The 15,852-nt window shown below is 36.1% G+C and overlaps 2 protein-coding genes across 2 annotated transcripts; one reads left to right on the top strand and one right to left on the bottom strand.

The window, feature by feature from the left end:
• Positions 1 to 68: 68 nt before the first annotated feature.
• On the top strand, positions 69 to 3,002 carry LOC9312763 (peptide chain release factor APG3, chloroplastic). The gene is made up of 15 exons (XM_002878440.2): positions 69 to 312; positions 387 to 443; positions 509 to 589; positions 664 to 721; positions 804 to 907; positions 1,066 to 1,117; positions 1,269 to 1,318; positions 1,576 to 1,641; positions 1,731 to 1,895; positions 1,995 to 2,067; positions 2,145 to 2,277; positions 2,383 to 2,440; positions 2,538 to 2,585; positions 2,661 to 2,744; positions 2,824 to 3,002. Exons 1-15 carry the CDS (start codon positions 154 to 156, stop codon positions 2,887 to 2,889), a joined length of 1,254 nt encoding a protein of 417 aa, XP_002878486.1. The 5' UTR covers positions 69 to 153; the 3' UTR covers positions 2,890 to 3,002.
• A 405-nt stretch (positions 3,003 to 3,407) lies between these two features.
• Positions 3,408 to 5,548, bottom strand: LOC9314554. Its single transcript, XM_021026780.1, has one exon. It carries the CDS (start codon positions 4,759 to 4,761, stop codon positions 3,598 to 3,600), a length of 1,164 nt encoding a protein of 387 aa, XP_020882439.1. The 5' UTR covers positions 4,762 to 5,548; the 3' UTR covers positions 3,408 to 3,597.
• Between the last annotated feature and the right edge of the window lie 10,304 nt (positions 5,549 to 15,852).

Here is a 15,852-nt window from a genome sequence, read left to right as displayed (position 1 = left end):
GGCTTAAAGGCCCAATAAATAAAAGGGTTTCTTACTTAATGTCGAGGATAGTTTTGTCCTAATAGCCAAACGCGTCTCTTCATCTAAAGGCTTCCTTATCCAGCAGCAACTCCCGCGCCACTCGTCTTCTTCCACCTCTCTAGACTCTAGACAATGAATAGCTCGATGACTACGAGTCCAACGGCTCGAGCCTTCCTTCATCTTCACTCGTCACCATTCACTTTACGTTCTAGGCAGCCACCGGCTGGAGTATGTCTAGTCTCGTGGCCGCCTTCTCCGTCTCGCAGGACTCGACGACTCGTCTGTATGGCCGTAAGTGATTTTAGTAGTCCCAATGTTCGATTTTGCTTACAATTGTTCGATGATTTGTATGTTGGGAATATTAGGAACCTTACCTCATTAGGAAAATGGAGTCTGTGGAGAAGACATGGAAGGAGTTATCGGTATGTTCTTTAACTTCTGGGTTTGTTTCTTAATCTCAATCTTAAGAGTTTCGAATTACTCGTAGGTAAAACTAGCTGACCCAGCTGTTGTTTCGAATCAATCTGAATACCAAAAACTGGCACAATCCATGTCGGAGCTTGACGAGGTATTTGCACATTCTTTTAGTCTTCAAAATTTGCAGCTTTTTTCGGGGTTTCTTAACATTGAATTCAATTTTAGGTTGTAACAGTCTTCAGAAGATTCAAGGACTGTGAGAAGCAGTTACTAGAAAGCAAAGGTCCCTTCAAGTTTCCTCCTTTCTTTTACTTTGCTTTGATTTTGTTCCTCGGAAGCTGGTTGTGATTGTTTTCTTGCTTCAGTTTTGGCGAAAGAGGCTGGAGATGATGAAGATATGGCTGAAATGATAGGAAGTGAAATCAACTCTCTCTCTATAGAAATTGAGGGGCTTGAGAAACAGCTTAAGGTTTAGACCCTTTTCCTTCAGCATTTAACAGGCAATTCCTTTGGACTTGGTTCCATAGCCGCGTTATTCAGCAGTTGCTGATTTTAAAAAATTGAAGATGCCCGTTTTCCCTCTTCATTCTGATCCTCAAGTTGTAACTTTGTGTTTGCTTGTGTCAGGTGTTACTTCTTCCTTCTGATCCTCTTGATGCCAGAAACATATTGCTCGAAGGTAGCTGACTAAACTATATGTTGACAAGTAGTATCATTTGTCTACACTAGCCTTTTTTTCTTCTTGAAAAACCGCCTTTTGCTCGGACTTACCCGACATTGTTATACTTTTCTACTTCTGGACGAGTCTGAAATTCTAGTTCCTCCCACAGTTAGAGCAGGAACTGGTGGCGATGAAGCTGCAATTTGGACTGGTGACCTTGTAGGTACATGCTTTCCTTTATTTCTTCTGCTCATCTATCTGATTCTAATGCCTTCTGATCGGAAAATTCTTACGAGTTTTTTATATGAAAAAACGCAATCTGATGGTAATTCACCATTTTGTTTCAATCCTATATCATAAAAACTTTCAAATGTGATTGTTCCTATAGATCATGGCTAAGAGAAGCAAGTGCAATAAATTAAAACTTCAGATCCTACAATGAATCAATCTGCTTTGCATTATTCTCTTGCTTGCAGGTGCGTATGTATCAGAGGTACAGCGAGCGCAGCTCTTGGAAGTTTTCTATGGTTTCATGCTCAGAGGTGAGATGCTCTGTGTCTTTTTTTTTTTTGGCATTTAAGGAGTGTGTACTGACAAGTACAGTAGAGCATAATCTTCCTACTTTTATAAGGCTGAACATGGAGGTTACAAGACGTGTGTGATGGAGATTAAAGGAAATCGTGTCTATAGCAAACTCAAATATGAATCTGGTGTTCATCGAGTCCAGCGTGTTCCTCAAACAGAAACACAGGGTCGTGTACACACTTCTACAGCAACTGTAGCCATCATGCCAGAGGTAAACTAGCTTTCGCATGTTCCTTTTTTCGATATTCTAATTGAAACTTGGTAACCAGTCCAAAACTGTCATCTCTGCTTTGTGTCTTTGTTATTGTAGGCTGATGAAGTGGAAGTGGTGATTGATCCAAAGGACATTGAACTTACATCTGCAAGATCTGGCGGCGCTGGAGGTTATGCTAAAGAAATTCGCTTTATGTTTCTCTCACATTTTAATTGCTAGTAATACTGAAAAGAGGTCTTGGTGCAGGGCAAAATGTGAACAAGGTGGAGACGGCTATAGATCTATTCCACAAACCGTCAGGTATACGCATTTTCTGTACAGAAGAAAGGACTCAGATTAGAAACAAGGCTCGTGCTTTCCAGCTTCTGCGAGCAAAACTGTAAGCAACATTCAAGGAGCAAACTCTCTGCTCTTCTTCTTCTTCTTCCTCTATCAAGTCCCACCTTAGTCTTTTCTTATTGATGCATTATATTTCTATATATAGGTATGAAATAAAAGTAAGGGAACAACAAGAGAAGATAAGGAATGAAAGGAAATCTCAGGTCCACTTCATTTTACTATGCCCACAGTCTTTCTAAACTCAAGTTCATCATCAAATATTCATCTTATTCTGCTATATGTCGATTCTTGCGGAAACAGGTTGGGACTGGAGCTCGTTCAGAAAAGATAAGAACATACAATTATAAGGTAATACACGGATTCAGAGCCTTGCTTTGAAAATATGATGGATTCTGTTTTGCTTATGATGTCTGAAAATTACAGGACAGTAGAGTGACTGATCATAGGCTTAAGATGAATTTTGCACTTACATCATTTCTTGACGGTGCCTTAGAGGATGCAGTGCAGGTCCTAAACCTTAAACTTATGTTTTTACGTTTTTATTAGGTAATGTGAATCTTAAAGAATGTTTGTATAATTCTTGCAGGCTTGTGCTGCTTTGGAGCAAAAGGAGCTCATGGAAGAACTCTCCGAGTCTGTAGCTGCTTCTTGATAATTCCTTACACTAAACTAAAATAAAAACTTTGTACACACATCATAATTATAAGACTTTTGTTTATTTATTTATAGCTAAGCATATGAATGATGCAATGAGCAATTTAGCAATATTGGTGGGCATACCTGATTGCCAGACCTAGTTAGCAAAACTGAAAACTGGAAAAACATTTTCATCGACCAAAATCTAGATTTTCAGAGTTACTTTTCCGGAAAACATTTGACAACTATTTCAAAATATTGTAAATCAAATAGAGATGTTCTGCAAAAAAATGTCAAAGCAAATGAACAGATAAGAGTCAAACTTAAAGAATTAACGAACTAAATAAGTCTACAAAGAAAACGGAGAAGAATTCTCTTTGCAGTTTTGTGGAATTCAAAGTTTGGCACTAAGCAAACATCCTGCAAGTCTCGAAGCCTAATTGACCATAATCTGAAAAATGCAGAGGTACAAAGAACAAGCCCTTTGGTTAACCGTATGCAACAAATAGTTATCAAAATTTCATAAGAGTCTTGAAGTCTGAAGAGGCACACAATCCATAAAGATAATAAGCTTTGGTGTCATTAGAAGTAAATTTTTTTGACATGATTAACATTATGATTTTCACAGCATCAATCAAAAAACAGATGACAATGTAGTAAATGTCATCATTCACAACAACAAAAAAAGACTAAGATAACAAAAATTGATGATGTATCTTTTCTGTCAAAGGCATGACTGGAGAGCAGAAACCTGCTGAAATTTAAGAACAAACTTATCCGCAAACACACAATCTTTAATCTTAAGAATCTGGAAATAGTTCAAATCTTCTTTCGTCACCAAGCCTTTAGCAAGAAGCTCAGAGATCACCATGTTCCTTGGTTTGATTCTCTTCTCCAAGCTCAAACCCAAAACAAAAGGTTGCATAGCAATGGCACCAGGAGGGAGACCCACATTGTTTACGAGGTAATCCATGGTTCCCGTAATCTTCCCATCTGATATCTTCACACAGTTTGGGAATCTCATGAATGCTGCCACGCAATCGTCTTTGGACCAACCATATTGTTGGTACAGCCCAAACTTGTGTTCCACAGTGAATTCACTAACATGAAAGAAAACTAACATAGCATGAATGAAATACATCTTTTTCGGGTCAAAACCAAAATCGCGAACTCTGTTCAGGACCTCGTTGAACTTTCTCTCGGAGCAGAAGAACACAAGTGGACCGTTTTGGACCAGTGCTTTGATGCTTTGGTCCCGGACTCCAAGATCTCGACAGAGAGATAGCCGTGTAGCCAAGTACTTTGTAGTGTCCAATGTGAAAATCCAATATCCACGTCTCAAACATTTGAGGACATTTTCTTGCTCGCCGAGTATGCTCTTGAGGGAATCATAGCAAGGAATCAGCCTGTTAGTCAAGCTAAGGGACAGTGTTGTGGGACAATTTGAGATGAGTTTCGCGGTATCAGAGCTCGATAACCCGATTGATCGGAAAAACATGAGCTTTGGTAAGAGTACAGTCTCTGGGTTCACAATCAGAATAGTAGGGAATGATTTGACAACCCTGATGATCTGCTCATTGGTGAAGCCACTGTTCTTGAGCAATGTGAGTACAGAGTCTGGTCTTTCTGAAGATGACAACTTTACGAATCTTGACTTTGACTTAGCAGATTCCAAAGACAACCCACATGAATTCACGAGATATGAGACAGTAAAGGACTTTAACCATGGTCTCTTCTCTTTGGCAACCTCTGTTTTCCTTTCTGATACTGAACACAATGTTCTACTCAGCAGACACCTTATTAGCTTATGAGTGAGAAATTGCGAAATGGACACAGAGTCTCCAGAATTAATCGGACAAAACCGTCGGCAGTATAACAAGCTTGACATGACACATAAACCCTAAATCCTAAGAGAAACTATAAACTCGCCAGGAACTTGGGATACACGATATCACGACCAAACTAATGATAAATCCTAAAAATTAGATCCCTTTCTCGCCCAAATGCATTGGTTCTCGAAACAAGGAAGAGAAGAGCCTCACAGAGATGTTGCTGTACCAAAAGATTGATTAATATAAGAAATCCCTAACCTTCAACGCCAAATTTAAGGTTCTTGTCTCGCTCGCGTTCGTAAGCACAGGTCCTCATTAAGAATCTTCTCGCCGGTGTTTGCAAGCTCAGGCCGTTATGAAAAGAAGATGAAGACTGAGACGTGTGTGGCTTAAACGACGCCGTCTTTTTAAAATTACTATTTTTTTTTTTTTAACGGCAAAATTACTATTTAAATTTTCCAAATGCACCCAAAATTTCCGAATTGATGCACTAATACCCAAACTTCTATAGTTCACCAATTTTACCCTTTGAAACTGTATTTTTAAAATTGAGTACGGTAGATATGTAATTTCCTATCTAATACTTTGGATAATAATGTACAGTATCTTCTTTTCCTTTTCTTGTTTTACAACAAATTTATGCATATTGACTAATGCATTATTTCCTTTTTATGTCAATCCTATTTCCTTATCCATTTTTAAAGATAACGTTACTCGTCATTAATACATAACTAGATTTTAAGAATGAAGATCAATATATATGTTCTTCATCATTGACCAAGGAGAAAGAAAGAAAGAACAAAAAATAAGTAATAAATATCGAATATAGATTACTATATAAATAAGGTTTACAAAGAAAAAAAAAAAAAAGATTACTATATAAATAAATAAATAAAAAAAATAGTATTTCAAAAATATTTTTAACCCAGGGTCATTCAATATTTGCATACATCACTTGAAACTTGAAAGGGTAACCAATCATATTCGTTATAGCTAACACGAAGCCGACCAAAAAACATAAAAAATCTGACAAAAACAGTAGATATGAAGAAAAAATTTACTTTTGCAATTTGGGTAATAAGTCTTCTTGACTTGTTCTAATCATTTTGTAAATTAATTAACAATCTCGTCTATAAAGATTAAAGGATAGAATAATGTTAATTATTATTTTCCGTTGTCTTGAGAAATTGAAATGAAAATAAATCATGACCGCCGAATCTGACACGTCATATCATCGAAATCTCATCGGTTGTTGTCTTGACTCTTGACAATCGTTTCCCAAAGGGTAATTTCGTTTCACTACACTGGAGTAACCAACCAAATATATATATATATATATAATATGCAGTGGCGCGGAGGTAGTGAAGAGGGAGGGAGGGTCAATTGACCCCATAACATTTATGATTTTTGGTTTTTAAGGTAAGTTTAACAATAATTTATGGATATTTTTGTTTAATTTTTTCATAATGACCTCATGCCATCAATCAATTTTCTTAATTTGACCCCTCACATGTTAATTTTTTTTAGCATTAATTCATTTTCCATTTTTTGTTTTATGTTTTTTCTAATATATCGCTACAAATCTTTAAAATCGTTGTAAATATTAAATTTTTAGTTATATTCTTTTTTTTCTTTAGTTTTTTAGAGATATTTTATTTAGTTTAAAACAAATAATTTAATATTAATATATAATTAAATAAAAATTAATTAATTATATATGATTCCTATAAACTAAAATTCTAGCTCCGCCACTGATAATATGGCAGAAATGTAAATAACCTCAATACTAGGTGGCCCGATTCAGAGACAGCGACACTTTAATATCTGAACATATACTTTCTAACATTTTATTTCTTTCCATAATGTTGGTGCAAATAGTAAAATATGTTGGCTTTGATTGGTGAACTAAAACAAAGTATTACAAGTGGTATAGTTTTTATTTTTACCAATCATAAAAACTTTATCAAAAATGTTACTAAAAGTTTTATTCTCAGTTTTTTTGTACAGTTTTCTCGTACAGTTCTTTCATACAGCTTTGCACTATTCCGGTAAAGCTTACAGCTCCAGCTAACAGCTAAAAAAATTATACAGTTTTTGGTTACTAATTAATCAGACCCGTTATCTTATGCGAATAATTAGGAAAATTTTGACGTATAATATAACTATATATAGCTTTATGAGATAATCAACTAATTATGCTATACTATATGCTTCGTAATCCTAAACTACTACATAAGACTGTCATTGTCACTGTCAATATATGACTACATAAGACTTTTAGAAAAACAGATTAGTTTTAAGGACTGACATATTGTAATGATGAAAATTTGGATTGTAAACAAGAGAGGTAAAAGGCACATGGCTTTATTAGACCATATTTTTATAATTATTGTTTAAAATAAAATAAAATATGAAAACATATTATATATATCAAAAATATGTATGAAAAATGGGTATTAAACATGTCAATTAGGGTTTAGAGTTTCTCTATATATACTATAGAATAGTGATTTTAGTTTCACAAAAAAAAAAAAAAAAAAGCTAGCTAGTTGAAAGAAAAAAGAAGAGAAGATGTCATACCAAGGAGTTGGAGTTGAAGTTGTAGTTGGTTTTATAGTTCTAGTGGCTTTGGGGGTTGCATATTACATGGGATACATCACCGGTGTGCTATTCATTTGTCTCCTCATTTCATAGTTTGGTCCATACATGTGAGGTGAGATCCAAGCCATAGTTTCTAATTTATAGTTTGATGTGTGTTTATAATTGTAAATAGACCATGATGATATAAAATCATCCTTTCATCTCCTTTTTTTTCTTGCTTTTATTTTGGGTGTGTTTGTATTGTAAATAGAAAAAGATGATCTAAAATCATCTTTCATCTCTCTTTCTTTTAGTTTCTTGCTTTTATTTTGGGTGTGTATTGCCTTGCCATGCACTCGAAGTGCACTTGAAGTGCGAACATAGCAGTAGTAGTGATCCGAACTGATCAATTCACCCTCATGAACTATCACACCGTATAGAATGTACTTCAAATCACTTTCTTGTTCAACAGAAATACTGTACTGTTACAAAAGAAATCATGAAACACCAAAGATTTAAAAAATAGATGAACAAGATTATCGAAGTCTACTTATACAGAGTCTATTGGAAAAAATTTTCTTTTATAAATGTCAGGTGCACATTATTTAGCAACTTCCTAATAGAATAGAATAGTGTTTGTGCATGCAGGCCCGTCTCTACCCCTATGTAAGGTGGCAAATGCCAATGGTCCAATATTAGTTTTAAAAAATTTCTTAAAGAAAAAAGGCCCAAATATTTTTTTTAAAAAAATTTACTAAGAGGTTTAAATTTTTTTTGGTTTTGCCCAAGGTCTCATTATATTGAGATGATACTGTGTGCATGATAAGGATGAAGATATATAACATCAGATATCGATCTTTCTTTTCATTTGGGTTGGCTAGTAGAGTCATGATGATGGTGTTTACAAGACTGTTTGGTTCATGGGCACTGACCGGTAACTAGGGGTCAGTAACAAGTTTGTGAGGAGTACTTAATCAACTGAATGTTGACTGTCAGATCACATATGCTATATAAACATAAATGCTGCATGTTTTATTAACAAGAAGATTATATACAGTAATAAATATAGATTGACACGAATAGTAAATATCCTGTAATTATATGGAGAGATATAATGTTATAGTATCACATAAATGCATAGTATAAATGGGATTAAGATGTCGAGACTTGGTCTCCTAGTACAATTTATTCATTAACAGAAAATAAACTATAACCGAACGTTTCTTGAAAATCAATGAGAATGTGGATGGATACCTTTACATTTACTTTATGAGAAAGATCAACAAATTGAATATGATATTAACTAACTTATTCGTTTACTGGATTTATGGTTTGGTTTATTGCGTTTTATGATTTAAACCATTCATTGTAGTATTATTTAAAGTTGTCTCCTCTGTTTTCTATGGATATAACGGAAAATAACATTAATTGCTTTTATGTTGATAGATAGAAACGAGTGAATTCCCTTGTTTATTTTGGTATTAGGTCATTCTTAATTTCTAATTAATGTAATGTGTTTACATTTATCTTTACTTATTTTCATATAAAAATTGTTAAATTGGAAAAATAGTTACATACGAAAAAGGGAAAAATAAAAACACGTGTGGTTTAGCGAAGTGGGTGAACAACAAGAAGATGTGTACGTGTTCAATCAAGAGCATACAGTTAAGTATTTAACTTGTTTGACTCTTAAGGTAGATAGATATCTTTGACTTTGGTATGCGATTTGTTCACTGTGAGGACGACACTAGCTACCCATTTACCGACGAAAGTAGATTACAGTCGTTTGCTTTACCATCTTAGCTTGGTCCATATCCACACGAAAGCGGGGTAATTTCGTCAATGTTGGTCTCTCAAACTTGAGTCATCCCACTTGTCGTTGTTACCTGTGCTTCTTCTAGGTAAATATTGCTTTATGTTGTGAACTGTGTCTTTCATTAATAGAATAAGGGATATATATACAAAGATAATAGCATGATATAGAGAATAAGGTAAAACTCTAATGGGTCATGGGCCGGTTATGGAATCCATCCATATGGTTTATAACACTTCCTCTTAGAAGACATAACCGTGCCCGATACTAAACCGGGATCTCTATAATGCGCTGGGGAATGTTGCCTCATTAAAACCTTACCAGGAAAACCCAGTGGGACAAAACTATGGTGAAGGAAAAAGAGTACAACACGCATTACTCCCCCTGATTTGAGCATCACTGTCGATCCTTAAGTCCGCGCATCCCGATCTGATGAATGAGCTTCCGGAACGTTGAAGTCGGCAATGATTTGGTGAATAGGTCGGCTGAATTCTCACTTGACCGGATCTGTTGAACTTTGACCTGACCGTCCTTCTGTAATTCATGAGTGAAGAAGAACTTGGGTAGAATATGCTTCGTTCGATCCCTCTTAGTGTAGCCATCCTTGAGTTGAGCAATACAAGATGCGTTGTCTTCAAATATGATGGTCTTTGATGTAGTAGTAGATGCGCCTTAAGGAAGGCTGCCTACGTACCCGTGGAAGGGATCAAGCCACACGTAGTTCCTATTCATTGACCATGCCATAATCTGATCTTATGAATAACCTGCATCAGCAAATCAAACTAAACCAAAGCAAACTGGCCCTTCTTTGGTTAGATCAGTATAGAACAAAACCCAAGTAAACAACGCAGGAAGAATAGACTTTAAAACTTAGCCAAACCTTCCTTTAACCCTTTCCAGTGCCTTTGGGTTGATCATGAACTAAATTTAGACAGGAGACTCACGGCAAAACAAATGTTTGGTCTAGTGTGTTTAGCCAAATTCATTAGAACTCCTATGGCACTGAGGTATGGCATTTCCGGACTGAATGGATCACTATCCAATCTGAGGCTTCTCACCACCATTGGGCCTGGTCAATGGGCGGGCCTGGTCCTTATTAAATCTCCTTGAGTACTCTTTTAGTGTATGCCATTTGATGCACAAGGATTCCATTGTTCACGTACTCAGGTTGTAATCCCAAACAGAACTTAATTATTGCCTAGGTCTTTCATTTCAGATTCTTTCTTTAGATATACTCAACTGTTTGGTCGATTACCCAGAGGTTTAAATCATTCATATACACTGCTATGATTACAAATCCTTTGTTTGCAAACTTCTTGATAAAAATACATGGACTGATCGGATTATTTTTATAGCCTTCTCTGATGAGATATTCGCTTAACCGGTTATACCACATACGTCCGCTTTGTTTTAGTCCATATAAGGATTTGTCCAGCCTTATGCAGTGCTGTTCTCGAGAATCTTTCTTATCTTTGAGCTCAATACCCTCTGGTAATCTCATATATTATCCAGTAGACATATATAAATATGCAGACATTACATCCATTAGCCGCAAATCTTTCTCTTTTATATAGCCAAACTTAGCAAAGATTTAACTGTCTTAGCATCCACCACAGGGGAGTATATCTCCTCTATTTCTGGTCTTTGTGTGAATCCTTGTGCGACAAGCCGTGTCTGATATATCACGCTTTCACTATGTTTATTTCACATAATCACAAAAACTTATTTGTCCCACTGGCTTTACATTGAATGGTGTCCTTCGTATTGGACCAAACACATTCTTCTTCTTGATAATTATTAGCTCCACGTTTTATGGTCTTGTACCATTTTAATCAATCAGGTCTTTGAGTGCACTCTAGTATAGACGTGGGCTCCTGATCCTCATTCATTTTAGTTGCTACCTTATGCGCAAATATTTTATCATTGATGTCGACATCTTTTCGGTTCCATTGTATTCTAGACATGATATAGTTTATAGAGATCTCTTTATACTTTCAGGACCTTGAGGTTTGGCGTCCCAAACCTCATTGATTGGTACCTTAGGGTTATGTCTATTAGCCGGCCATGTCTATGGTTTCTTGAACCTTCTCGGTTTCCCTTGCACCTTTCTTTGATTTCTGAGGGTTCTTGTCTTTGGAACCTTTTGGGTCTACCACGTTTCTTACGTGTTGTAGCCTCTGTAGCAACTTGATTGTGTTCCTTCTGAACATCAATACGTACTGGTGCATTACAAGCTGGTATGTACGATTTTGTTACTCTCTTTGGGTCATTATAGGAATCTTGGCAATTGTTTTAGCTAGCTTTTGCAGATATATTGTCTTTTGGATCTCTGATGGAGTCCGAGGATCTTGCCATGTGAAGGATGTTTGATTCCATGTAAGTTCTTTGACCAGCTTGTTAGTCTCTCCACCCAGTGTTGGGAAAACGGATTCATTGAGATGACAATCCTTGTATCTGGCCTTTGGCTCGAGATACTTAATGATGGTGGGAGAATCATTTTTAACGTATATTCCCATCTCCTTTTGAGGTCCCATCATTTGCTCTATGTGGTGGTGCTATGGGTAAATAGGTGACACACCCAAATGTCTTTAGATGAGAAACGTCTGGCTCATGACCCGTTAGCAATTGGGATGGGGAATATCTATGCTCATTAGATGGCCGAATGCGTATTAGTTCAGCAGCGTGTAAAACTGCATGTCCCCAAGCTGAGACCGGAAGCTGCGACCTCATGAGTAATGGTCGAGCAATTAGTTGAATTCGTTTAATGAGGGATTCAGCTAATCCGTTTTGTGTATGGACATGTGCCACAGGATGTTCCACACTTACCCCATGGCCATATAATAGTCATTAGATGCTTGGGAAGTGAATTCACCAGCATTATCTAAACGTATGGTCTTAAGAGGAAAATCTGGAAAATGGGCTCGCAATCTGATGATTTGGGCCAATAACCTACCAAACGCTTGGTTCCTAGAAGACAATAGGCAAACATGCGACCAGCGGGTCGATACATCGATTAAAACCATGAAGTACCGAAATGTTCCACAAGGTGGATGGATCGGACCACATATGTCTCCTTGAATTCGTTCCAGAAAATGTAAAGTCTCTTTAGACACTTTGACTGGTGAAGGTCGAGTGATAAGCTTCCCTTGTGAACAGGCTATGCACGTGTGGTGCTTAGGGAAAAACTCAGTTTTCTTTAAGGGTGTGCCCTTTAGAACTTTGAATTAATTTACGCATCATATTCGAACCGGGCTTGCCAAGCCGGTCATGCCATTAGTGAATCTCTCAGTAAACCCTTTTGTTTACTTTATTAGCCCTTATCATATTTACCTTGGCATAGTAAAGATCTATGACGCGGGTATAGTCTCTAAGACCTTCTCATGGTCTTGGGTGTTCTTAGTAATATATGGGAATCCTTTGTTCCCTTCACTCTTAGTTTCAATGTGGAAACCATTCAAACACATTTCTTTGAAACTCAACAAGCCCCTTTGAGTTGGGTGAATATGAAGCATCTAAGGATGCGTGCCCTTGGGAATATGGGCCTGCCCTTAGCCTTCACTAAATTTAGCTATACTCGCAATTTGGCTAATGAACCATGTTTTTAGATATTTTGTTTATTAAATTCTCATAGTCATCTATCTCATGGTCGAAATCTTCTTCACCATCGTGATGAACTAAATGAGCTTCTAGATTCTTTTCAAACTCTCTTGATAGAGATCAACGAGATGCTTAGGTGTCCTGCACGTCTTAGTCCAATGGTTTTCCCATTCCTTATCAGTGGCAAACAAGTTTATTTGAGTGTTGTGGTTTGGGTATACCGCGGCCTCTACCTCGATTACGACCAAAGTCGGGTCGGCGGCCTTAACCATATGAATGGTTTCCTTGATCATAATATAAATTATAATTGCCACTTCTACCACGTTCATTCCATTTACCATGACTGTGGCCATGATACTTATCTCTTTGGAAGTGGTTAGACTCTTTAGTCTCTTTAGGCTCTTCAGCCCAACGGGCTTCTGATAATGGGGTAGGACCAGGAGGTCTCATTTCACTATTTATAACTCATTGTTTTGCTCAGCAAGTAGCATATCAGAATCAATGTTCTCATCACGGTTTCTCCAAAGCCTCACTCACTCTCTACAGAGGAGTCCTCCCCAAAAATAAGAGTTTAGACTTGCATATGTGGTAAAAAACCTTTTTCACGATATTGTTGCTGAGGCAATATATTGTTTGTGTGAAAGGTCGAGAATGCTTTCTCTAGCAAGTCATTCTCAGTAACTTCCTTACCACGGAATCTCAGTATTGACACTATTTTAAATAGTGCTGAGTTATACTCATTCATGGATTTGAATTCCTGGAATCTAAGATTCTTTCGATCGAATCGGGCTTTTGGGTAATAGCACCGTTCTTTGGTGGTTATATTGATTTTTTTTTTTTGATTACTCTGTCCTGAGGTCCAGAGGATTCTTAATAGTGAGGTACTGATTTTGAGACTCTCATTGAGGTGATGGCGTATGTTAGTAATCGCCTTATATCTTTCTCTTCTGGTGACATTGTTTCCTTCCACAATAGATTCACCAAGTCTTTTTTCCTTTATGACAATCTCAGTGTCCAAAGCCCATTTCAAATAATTGTCACCAGAGGCATTGAGTGCCGTGTATTCATAATAGTTGATTTCTGATATCTATAATATATAGAGTTAAATGAGAACTCATGTAATCGGTTAGGCCAAGTCATGCGGTATTTAAGACCAAGTCATGCTTGTCTTCAGCAAGTGTTTTCTAAACAATCATGTTATATATATATGGATGAAATCAACCCTAGAAGATTGATCTAGTATGCAACAACCAAACAATCGGATCATACTAGATTAGGATATTAGGATTTCGCGGTTAAGTTTTAGGGTTTTAGCATCCGCAATTTATAGTACTAGGGTTTTTGCTAGGATTTTGGTTTTATGTATGGAACTTTCTATTTATGGAAATTTTCCTTATATGAAACTTTCCATTTATGGAAACTTTATATTTCTCATCTAGAAAGAAATCCTAAACAAACGTGTACTTTAGGGTTTTTGGAATATTTCCTTATGAAGGGGTTTCCTATTTTGGTAACTTTCCATTTTGGGAAACTTGCTATTTTACGAAACTTTCTATTTCTGTAAACTTTCCTTATATGGAACTTTCTATTTCTGGAAACTTTCTATTTCTGGAAACTTTCCATTTATGGGAAGCTTGATCTTAAACCGTGACTTAGGGTTTATTAAACCGGTTTAACCTAGGATTTAGGGTTTCGGTTTACTTTCGGTTTAACCTAGGGTTTATATTAAAACATTCAATCTATCATGCCATTAAACATCTTTCCATTCACTAACTTCTCAATTAATTCTCCAAATACATATGTCTTTGTATACATGTATTTTACACTAGAGAGATTCTCAAGCTAACCACGTTATACCAAATCAACGATAGATTTACATAAAATAATATAAAGCACTAAGCATCATAATTCAAAATTATCGATTTACTAAACCTGAGTCAATCGTTCATAAATTATACGTATATCAAATACTAGATCAACTCAGTTGGAGCAAAGTTATGTGATTATTTTATGTCATCTTAAGATTAAAGCATGATGTGATAATGGTGTAAAACATAAATACTTATCTCGATTGAAAGCTTTTCCTTAGTAATCTCGACGATCGTTTGCGGAGATGGAGAACAAAACATCGCTACGGTTTTGCGAGATTTTGTTTTTACTTCACCACGAGATATTAATCATCCCTTCAAACAAAAGACCCACTTTATCAAACCAACTATAGACCAAACCAAACTCAATGATGAATGAATACCAAATAACTAAAAGCATGTTCAAGGTAAATCAGTGATAAAACATGTGTCGATCAATAATAAAATATAGTTTGGTAACAACTCACGTTTTAAACAAAGCAATTAATAATAAACATATGTCGATCAATGGTGAAGTATGATGGAATCTAGCTTTTAAAATATCATGATGGAGTAGATATCACGGTTATGTACTTGAGAAAAATTAAAGTATTATAATGAGATCTGAGCATAACATGATAAAGCATTCTTAACCAAACAAATAGAATCAAACAAAAAAAAAAACATGATGGCGATGAGATCGTGAAGCCATATAAATAGGCTGGACAATAAATTTTGATTTAAGTAAATGAGACCAAAGCGATATAAATCATGAGCAGAACCATAATTAAATACGAGGCCACTTATCTTTTAGAATAAAACTTAGGCTCGTAGGGATCGGAGATCAAAAGTGGAGATGGAGACAAGATGATGAAAAACTGAGACATCATCGATTAGGGTTTCGATAGAATTTTTTTTTTTTTCTTAATTCAGACGGCTAGGGTTTTGGTTTTTGTGAGAGATTTAGGATTTTGAGATTTTTAGCTTTTAGGGTGAGAGGCTATCGTGCTGATAACGTGTTGTGAATTGTGTCTTTCATTAATAGAATAAAGAATATATATACAAGGATAATAGCAAGATACAGAGAATAAAGTAAAACCCTAATGGGCCATGGACCGGTTATGGAGTCCATCCATATGGTTTATAACACTTTATACATTTACAGAGAACTAATATTTTTACTTAAAATATGTAGACGCATAGTAGAGACGATCTTAGACCCACGCTTTGCCGCAGAGCCGTGCAACCACTTTCTTACGCGTCAAATGAAAGAACCTGCTCGTTTTGTAGATAGTAATTTTGTCTCTTTA

This window comes from Arabidopsis lyrata (assembly GCF_000004255.2).
Source record: "Arabidopsis lyrata subsp. lyrata unplaced genomic scaffold ARALYscaffold_5, whole genome shotgun sequence".
Lineage (NCBI taxonomy): Eukaryota > Viridiplantae > Streptophyta > Magnoliopsida > Brassicales > Brassicaceae > Arabidopsis > Arabidopsis lyrata.
This window is presented reverse-complemented; position numbering and strand designations above follow the sequence as displayed.